The 10,199-nt window shown below is 38.3% G+C and overlaps 1 protein-coding gene across 2 annotated transcripts in view; it reads left to right on the plus strand.

The window, feature by feature from the left end:
• C1H14orf39 (chromosome 1 C14orf39 homolog) overlaps nucleotides 1-6,359 on the plus strand; it is a 31,211-nt gene extending 24,852 nt beyond the window's left edge. Inside the window, exons 17-18 of one of the 2 annotated variants that reach the window (XR_013540842.1) lie at nucleotides 3,097-3,407; nucleotides 5,254-6,359. Coding sequence is in view for 1 of the 2 variants with exons in the window: in XM_020813683.3 (XP_020669342.3) it covers nucleotides 3,097-3,287 (191 nt within the window). In the remaining variant the exon portion in view is untranslated. Of the gene's footprint in view, nucleotides 1-3,096; nucleotides 4,502-5,253 lie in introns of those variants that run through there. The other variant, XM_020813683.3, reaches the window with a different exon arrangement.
• Nucleotides 6,360-10,199: the final 3,840 nt, after the last annotated feature.

Raw genomic sequence — 10,199 nt, forward strand, 5'->3', positions numbered from 1 at the left:
CTTTTGGAGGACAATGTAAAGGCCAACTCTGTTACTGATTCTTTTTCATTTATTTAAAATATCTTTATCCTGCCTTTCTGCTTAAAAAGGAACCAAAGTGGCTTACATCATTAAAAAGATAATATTTAAAAGCTAAAACAGTCAGTATATAAACATTTAAAAGTATAAGAAAGAATTAAACAAGTATTTATTTATTTATTTATTAGTTTGTTTGTCTGTTTATTTATTTATTTGATTTATACCCCACCCATCTGGTCTAAAAGACCACTCTAAGTATATTAAAAACAGTATATTAAAAACAGTAAGTAAAATAAATACTCAAACGCATATAAAATAACAGAGCATAATAGTCCATTTAAAAACCCCTCTCAGGCCACCAGACAATAAGAGAAAGGTCTTTGCCTGCTTGCTTGTGGAAGGGCAACAAAGATGGGGCCAACCTAACATTCTGTGATTTTGAATACTGTGGACTGCAGTATCCTTCTGGTGTGTTATCTCTTTGTTAAGAGCATGAGTTTATGGTAGTTCAGATCTTATGTGTTGGTTCTGAGAATAATATTGAGTAACTGTGGCTTAGCTCCCAACATTGAACTCTGTGGTGCTCAAGGCCACACTGTCTTTTCTCCTATGTTTTAACAGCTACATGAAGCTGTTTAGAGCAGTTGTTGAGAGATCTGAGGCAAGGTATCACCAGAAAGCTAATAATGTTTCAGGTCAGCTTCTCAGAAATGTTTGAATTTGGAAATTACGTGTACCATCTGATCCTATCTTAAATGCAATTACAGTGGTGCCTTGCTTTACGATTGCCCGCATTACAATGAAACCGCGTTACGACGATCTTTTTGCGATTGCAATTGCGATCGCAAAACGATGGTCTAAATGGTTTTTTTCGCTTTGCAATTATCGGTTCCCTACTTCGGGAACCGATTCTTCGCAAAACGACGATTTTTAAAGCAGCTGATCAGCGGTTTCAAAATGGCCAGCCGGTAAACAAAATGGCTCCTTGCTGTTTTCTGGGATGGATTCCTCACAAGATAGACAGCGAAAATGGCTGCCCTATGGAGGATCTTCACTGGACGGTGAGTTTTGACCCCACTGGAACGCACTGAAGGGGTTTCAATGCATTTCAATGGTTTTTTTTTTTGCTTTACGATGTTTTCGCTTAACGGCGATTTTCCTGGAACAGATTATCGCCGTTAAGCGAGGCATCACTGTATAGGCTAGATGAAAGCTGATAAACCAAAGTAATGCTTATGCACAGAGATTCAGTGAGCCGGAATTGGATTTTTTATTTGCTATGGAAGTGGTTGAATTTCCTCTATCATAGAATCATAGAAAAGTGAAGTTGGAAGGTACAAGGCCATCAAGTCTAACACCCTGCTCAATGCAGGAATACTATTAAGGCATATCTGTCAGATGATTATCTAAGTTTTTCTCTCTTTTTTAATTCAAAGTTTTATTATTGGTTGTTGTGGGTGTTTCAGACTCTTTGGCGATGTTCTGAAGGTTGTTCTTCCTAATATTTCGCCAATCTCTGTGGCCGGCATCTTCAGAGGACACGAGTCAGAACTTTTATTATTACCGTATTTGCCAGCGTACAAGATGACTTTTTGGCCCTGAAAAACCTGCCTCCAAATGGGGGGTCATCTTATACGCCGGGTGCACTTCCAGCAAACCCTCCCTCTCTCCCAGCGAAGTCACTTACCTGGTAAGACCGAGTAGACCGAGCTCCTCCTTGGTAGCCTGGGAACAGCTTGACTCTAGCGCCAAAGAGCTGACTTTTGGGAACCAGCAGAGAGGCGTCAGCCATTTTGAGATGCGACCACATGGCTGCTGCCTCTCAAAATGGCTGCTGCCTCTCTGCTGGTTCCTGACAGTCAGCTGTTTGGCGCAATGCTGTCCTTCTTTCAGCAAACCCTCGCTCTCTACCAGTGAAAGGAACCAAAAGCGGCCAAACGAATTCTCCCCATGATGCAGCCAAAGCAGAATCACGCATGCGGAAGAGGGGGTAGTCTTATATGGCAAGTATATAACAAACTCTACATTTTGAGTGGAAATGTTGGGGGTCGTCTTATATGCCCAGTCACCTTATACACCGGCAAATACGATAATATTATTTATAAAGTCTATCCATGTTTGTTTAACATTGTGTCCCCTGGGTTCTGCTTATAATCATTTGTTAATACAGCTCCAATACATATTAAGTCCTTAGTCTATACAGCATGCTTCTAGCCATTGATAAAACAGATAACAAGTTTGATAGTATTCTGAATCTTCCTTCCCTTTGATTTTAAATGTGTCTGTCCATTTCTGTGCAGTCCAGTATCTTTTTGATTATTTCTTCATCTGGAGGTGCTTCTTCATTCTTCCAGTACTGTGTGAATATAATCCTCACAGCTGTTAAAATATTATCTAACTCCCAAGGTAACTGGTTCCACTGTCTAATCGAAGAGCTGTAGTCTAGTGTACAACTGGGGCCATCCCTGTCAATGAAGGTGATCATAGTTGCTTGGAGTACTCATTAGCACTTTATTTCTTGCAGCATATCTGCCATAATACATTCTGTGTGAACTAAAGCCTTAAATAACTTGGGACCAGTGTACATAACCAGTTTCTGAAATTTTAATAGGAGAAAAACCTATGGAACATGTCACCATATAACATGTCAATGGCCCCCACCAGAAGTGGTTCTGGAGGCAGATAGTGTTGATAATTATAAACATCTTCTGAAATTCCGCTATTTGCATAAGTTATATAAAATTGCATTGCCACTCTGTTTTGTTTTATACACACATGGTTTAGAGAGTTTGTATGTGAATTGTTCAGAAATTTTATTATAGTGAGCAATATGTATATATGTATAAACAAACAAACAAACAAACAAACCTTCAGTTGGGATTGGTGACTAAAATCACAAGGTTTTTTGAATGTTGTCACTTATATGAACTTTAAGTGCCAAAAAGTACAACCAGAGGACCATTATTTAATTAAAAATAGTGATTTTTTTTCTATTTGCGTTATAATTAATGCTCAGGCACTATTTACTATTTTTCTGTATAATGTCAAAAGTTAATTCAAAATATTTTTCCCTTCAAGGAGATTTATTTGGAAAAATGAACACTGAGGATTCGTTTGCATTTTCCTTTCCATCATGCTCATCTGCTCAAGTTTTCCAAGATGGAAAAGATGACTTCAGTTTCCCTTTTGCATTTGGATCATCCCAGAGTGCATCTCTAAAAGACTTTCAATCTTCCTCACAAAGCAGGAAAACATTTTCATTTTTCTGAATATGTTCATTCCTTAGTTTAGAGTTCTAGTCCAGCATTAGTGTTATCAAATGTGTTTTTATTTTTTCTAAATCGAAGGAATACAACAGAAAATGGAATGAGCATATTTTCATCCAGCAAGTGAGTTTTTAATCTGATCTTCCAGTTTTAAACGGATTCATTTTTAATGTTTAAAATTAATTGATTCAGTTTATTAAAACTTTTGGTAAATGTTTACATGGGAGCCATGAACCACTTCTGACTCAGGTTAATCTGAGAACAGACTCTTCAACAGATTTGGTGTAATTTGGTTTAATAATTAAACTTACTGTGTATAAGTCCTTTAAACATGTAAGCAGTTTCAATAAAACTATTGTTATTTATTATAGTAACAGAATTCCTACTGTAACATATTTTTAGTGTTTGACTACAGCTTCTTATAAAACATCTTAATTTTATTATATCCATATATGGTATACTATGAACACTTGAAAGTTTATGAAGCTTGATAAATCAAGCTTGTGTTATTTTCTGTTTCTGAGTATGCTTTTTAATACACTTTCAGACTCAATGGAACAGATACCCATTTATCACTTTCTACAGTAGTAGAAATCATAGTTGGTTAACTACTGTACCACCATTACTATTTCTAACATTAAAGGAAAGTCACCATTTTGTAGCTGATTCACATTAATTCTGCTACACAGCAAAGTTTCTTCACCATGAATTTTCCATAAACTTTCATTTTAGACACTGCTGAACATTCTACTGTTTTCCTAGTTTGGAAGTCAAGAAAAAAAATGGTTCCTATACAACAATTGCATTAAAATGATCCATAAGTGGCACAAATAATTGCTTCTCTTTTTTGCAGAAGAAGCAAAATGTCATATATAGGGTTAATGGAAAGATTTAATTAAAAAGCTTTAGAATATTAGTCAGGTACTTCCGCTTCAAAACTAGTGAACTTCAGGTTTGAGGGGGTCTCTGCCAAAGCACTATTGTCTGAGCTCCCTGTGACATCAGTACCAAATTGTACACCTCTCTAGTAGTCTGTGACAGATAATTGTGAGCCACTCAGTATTTTAACACAGCATCACTCTGACTCATTACATGAAATATAAAGTACTATCATGTTTCTCAGAAAATAAGGCAGAGACTTATATTAAGTTTTGCTCCAAAAACGCATTAGGGCTTATTTTCAGGGTTTTTTTCCCATGTAGAACAATCCCCATGTATTCAAAGAAAGTCATGTCATCTTCTTCTGGTTGCTGCACAAGGGTGGAGGGCGGGGTTTCACTTAACTGGGGCTTATTTGGGGGGTAGGGCTTATACTAGGAGCATCCTGAAAAATCATACTAGGGCTTATTTTCAGGTTAGGTCTTATTTTCAGAGAAACAGGGTAGGCAGGTACTTTATGCTGTCATTAAATAAGACAAAAACTGGGTTAGGAAGAGGGAGACAGTGTTACCACAACTTAGAAGAGGTGTCCGTGCTGGTGTTGTGGATGCCTTGTCAAGAATGAATGGTTGAGTACTGATGCCATGCCTGACTTTGATTACTTGCTTTCTGGCAGCTTCTGAAAGCAGAGTCTTTAGTGGCAATTGTTACCTGAATAGTTCTGTGGCTTAGATATCTGACTGCAGAGCCAGAGGTTGGGAGTTCAATTCCCCACTGTGACTCCTGGGAGAAGAGACAGCTTGTGTAGTCATGGACAAACCACACAGTCCCAGGGAACTTCCAGAACAATGGAATGGTAAACTACTTATTTATAGTCTCTCCTAGAAAATCCTGGAAAAGGTATGGGGTAGATCAGGAAGGCCAAGACACATACTCAGAATTGAAGGACATGTGTAGTCTGTAGACTTTGCAGTAGTTCTGTCACTGGGTCCACTGACTCAGCACAAGGTATTCGTATATTGCACATATAATATTTGTTGAGGAGGGAGTGAAAGAAATTGACAATTGTTGGTCTTGTTTTCTAATGCAGACATCCTCAATGGGGGCCATATGGCCCCGGGCGGGCTGGCACATTTGATGGGGGCCACAGACCGGAAACAATTCTTCACACACCAACTTACAAGGTTCATTATATGACATATACAATCTTGATTCAGCTTATATTTATTTTATATTGTCTTTGGGGCCATGGCCAAAAAATGGTTGAGAATGACTACTCTAATGCACACCTGCACACATTATTCTGAAGTTGATATACAAGCCCCTGCCTGTTATAATAGGTTTCAAGTTTTGGGCTTGAAGTCTCAAGGAATAGGAAGCTGCTATTTGACAACCATACTTGCAAAAAAAAAAAATGCTGCAGTTGATGTAGTCAAGTGAATACATTTGACTGAGCATCAAAACCACAATGGAACACAGCAAAGAAAAATGTCTCTAAAATCTTTGACATCCAAGCTATTCAGGAAGAGCCAGCCAGAAAACCCAAAGGCAGCTGTTCATTTGGTTTAGCTGGCTCTCCATTACCACAGAGTTATCCATGAGACAAAGTTTAGTTACCATCTCCGGGTTAACTTTTGAACTGCTAGATTTATAGGAAGGTACAAAGAACAAGGTCCCAGTTGCAGTGGAAAGACTTGACTGTACTGCCCTATACATAAGTGCAAACAGTGCAAGTCAGATGCTACCTCTCTCAATTTCATTTTTAAAAGAGCTCTGACTATTGCAACAACCCCTTGAAGGCAGAGAAAGCATAACCATAAATTACTAGTAAATCCATGTGTGTGCATACATATACGTATACTGTATATGAATGTGTCCAAACTTTGGCCACAGTATTAAAGGAATGGATGATAACATCTCAGAGAACACACCTGGATTGTTGACTGTTTCCCCCAGAAATTGAGTTGTTTCCAGCTTGCCTGCCCTCCAGGCTGAACGGCTCATTTAGAAACCTTTCTGTTGCTTTGGCTTTTTAAAAGTTGTAGCTCTTGACGTCTCTAGAGTTGACACAAGTCGCATGCAATCAAGTCTCTCTTCCTGGTGGACAAGCCCTGTCCTAATGTTCTCTGACTCACACCCAGGTTGTCTGCAGCTCAGCAGTTCTGCTTCCAGACACATCACTTTGTGTTCCCATGTTAACATCTTGCCAGGAAATTGCCTTTTGGTGTGCCATTCTTCTTACCTTTGCTTGATTTGACATGAAGATGATGCTCTTTTTTTGTGTTGGCAACAGTTCACCTTTGGAAAGGTGATTTCTCAGAGAGATTTCTCCTTTCCTTTCAGCTGTGTTCTCTTTGTCATAAAGGAACTTGTTTCCCCAAGAAGACAGGACATATGAACCTTCATGCACTCAGATTTCAAACAAAATACTGATGGAGTGAACTGTGAGGTGTTTTCTGATCCCTATGAAAATTCCAGTGAATTGAGCTGATATGTCAGAAGATTAATGCCCACAGTTAATTCTACAACTGGTGGAATACAATACGTTTCTTGTGTTTCCTGACTCCAGTGGAAGATATTTAGTTTCCCCTCAATGGGAGCAAGCTTTCACTGAAGACCAGAGCATGTCACTTGTGTTGTGTAACAGTTTGCTGAAAATGACATGGGGCTTTTTTTAGTCTACATATATTACCTTTGCAGATGGATTAGTAAAAGAATTCCAATGGCAAGAAAAACATAAAGCTTTTTCTTCTTTTTGGAAAAAAAGGGTACATGACAAGTAATTGAAATTTTGGGTAGTTGGTTGCAGACATTCAGGTAATAGTGCTTGATAATGCCTATATTTTATTGGAATTTCTTGCTGTCTTTTAGTGGGAGGGACCTCTCTGGACTTGGGCAACTGTCAATCAGTTGAGCAGTAACCAATTGTTTCTTCCCTGCCTCCAATTTCAAAGAGACACACTCCTTTCTGCTTACATTTCGTTTTCCCTCTCCTTTTAGTTTGGCTGTTCACATGGAATCTGCAGGATTCTGCTGGAAGAAGGCTGTGAGTCTGTAAGCAGCCTCTCTTTTTTTGTACAATATGCTTCTTTTTGATCTCTTCAGAACTGTACATAAATTGAACTTTTTATTCTTTCTCTTACCATTGTCTCAGAGTGAGTTATTGAAACTGTAAGTGCCAGTTGACGGGAAGCAAAAAGGGTGGTCTACTCTGGGGAGATCTGACGCTCATTCCGCTCTGTAAGTGCCCGAATTTTTGCTGCACAGTTAGAGGAGTTTAGCCAAAATTCAAAACTCTGCAATGTATTGTGGGTCCAGTTCTATGTCAGAAAGCCAGTGTGGTGTAGTAAATAGGGCATCAGACTTTGGAAAGATTGATTCAAATCCCTGCTTGATCATGCAAACTTACTGAAGGATAAGCCACTCCGCATTTCACTTACCTTTGAAACCTTATCAGGTCACAGAGGGGGGCTAGGACTTCAGCTGCAGAATTCCACAGTCATTTGGAAAAGTCAAAATTTTAAAAAAAGATCCTGCCACTACTGCTGCCTGATAAGCTAGAGAAGTAATACAGGAACAAGGCAATTGTGGAAATGGACAATCTTAGGAAGGTTACGGGTGGCTAGCACAGTAGTAGAGTTAAGTGGAGAAGAAGGCAGCTAGATAGCATTATAACATTTGTGTAGTATGTTTGGAGATATTTTCAGATAAATTGATTTGGGCAGGGGGGGGAAATGGCCTGTCAACAGGGGCCCATGTCTTCCTAGGTGCTAGTCTTACAACATGAAACTAACAGTGGGCTTCAGTGGGGAGGGGGCTTTACAACCCAACATAATTATGCCTTGCCACTAACCTATTACAATCAAAACCAGCTGAGTGATCTTTCAGACCAAACTCAGGCACCTTAACATTAAAAATCTAGTCCCCCACACTGGTCAGTATTATATAAAGGCAACCTGACCAGTCTATACACTTTTCAAAACAAAGGCTTCCAGTAAGCACTAAAAGTAACGCCACTGCCTCTGTTGATGGAAGGTGGCTCAAGTTTTATCAAGAGAGTCTCAATAATAATTATCCCCCAGAAAGGACTGGTTTTGGCCAATACTTATACCCCATTCCATTGGGGCTAATGGCTGTACTGTACTTGATACAATGTTCAGCCAGTCCAGGTTTTTCAGGTTGTTGTAATCTAATATATTGTGAATGAGACTGACATACAGAGAAAAGAAGAGGGAGGAATGCCTGGGTCTGGATGCTTGATGGCCATATTAGTTCCACATTGCAAACTCTTTTTTTTAAAAACTCTTCCTACTGGCCAGGGAAGGGTGGCTGGAGGCAATATATATAGTTGGGGGTGATGCTCTTTCCACAGTTGTTATCAATGAGTGAGTTCATTCCCTACCAGCAGAAAACCTTTGCACTCTCTAAATTTCAGTGCTTAAAATCCCTGGTCACCCTACCGTAGTTACATCTGGAATGACACTTGATAGATACTACATTATAAGTAGTTTAAAATATAATGCTTCACATGTAACTGCTCTAATTCCCTCCCTTTCATTTTAAAAGGATCATAGGAAAGCTTTTTTTAAGGGCCATTAGAGTCATCTTAATTCCTTATGTTGAGGCTTAGCAGAGATGACACAACTGGAATAAAGGAGATGGGTTGAACTCTGGGCCAAGCACTTGCATCATGTGCAAATATTGGCAGAAAGTAAGGTAATGATTTGTTTTTCTGTTTTCTGTCTTTTGTGGCTTGCATTTTTGATTACAGTGATGATTTTGACAAGGGACTGCCGCCGGCTTCGTGATTGTTTTCAGGGCTTCACAACTGTTCTGCTTTCTCTTTTGAGTCTCACATTGAGAATGACAGATGATGGCCATTGCTTTTCTTTTCTTTCCCCCCCCCCTTTCCTATTTCAAAATGTTTTCCCCCTTTCCTTTTCAAAATACAGAGAGTCAAATCACATCATTATGCATAGGAGACAAGAAAAAGCAAGCAACCGATAAAAGTATAACTATGTAACTAAATGATTAATAGACAGCCATAGGTGCAACAATACAGAACTGCAAGCCAATGAGTAGCCTAGTTATCCCATCTAATTTTTCAACAATGACAAAAAGGAGTGATATAAGGAAACCATGTGAAAAAGACCTTGCTGAACCAAACTCTTAGTATCATTGGTTATGTGAGTTGTTCCATGAATGCCAATCCTCATATTATTTGTCAATCCTTATACATTTTTGGTACAAATTTAGAAAATTATTTTGGAGATGCATAGGTATCTTGTGCAGGAGGGCATTTCACCCAGATTTTGAGGTGAGCCTCCCCCAATGAAATGAATTCAAAAGCAAGAGTGTTTTCCTACTGCTGTTTCCATTGTCAAAAATATGATCAACACTTTATGTAATAGTGACAAGGCGTCTTATGGAACCTTAAAGATTGACAAGTTTTATTGGCACAAGCTGTCACAGATAGTGCCTAATATAAATTGATAACCTTTGAAGTGCCACAAGATTCTTGTTTTTGCTTCGTTCAACCAACACCACTACCTCACTTGAAATGTCCTTAAAATATATCTTTTTTAAAATTCTTATTTTTAACTTCTTCGAAAATATTTAACTGTGAAGGTTTTTTTCTTCAAAAATATTTAACCGTGAAGGTTTTTGTTCCAGGGTAAAATGGCAACAGTTTTGCACCTAAAGCTCTTGCCAAATAGTCAGTTCATCCTCTGATGAAAAAAAAAAGCTGTAATAATTGAGCAATGGACCATAAAAGTAAATATAACACAGTGTGGAAAAACTTTTCCAACAAATGATATATTTTTGTTTATATAATCTAATGAATTGGATTTAATAGGATCTGTAAATGAGTTCTATTTTCTTATCCATAAGCAGGTAATGATATGAATGGCTTATTTAGTCATATGGATGGCTGGTTCTTTTCTAAAGCCATCTGAAGAAGAAAGATAGTCTCTATAACCAGATTACTATTTAGAAAGCAGTTCATGAGTCTGAATATATAATTGCTTACCAAAT

This window comes from Pogona vitticeps, chromosome 1, assembly GCF_051106095.1.
Source record: "Pogona vitticeps strain Pit_001003342236 chromosome 1, PviZW2.1, whole genome shotgun sequence".
Classification (NCBI taxonomy): Eukaryota; Metazoa; Chordata; class Lepidosauria; order Squamata; family Agamidae; genus Pogona; species Pogona vitticeps.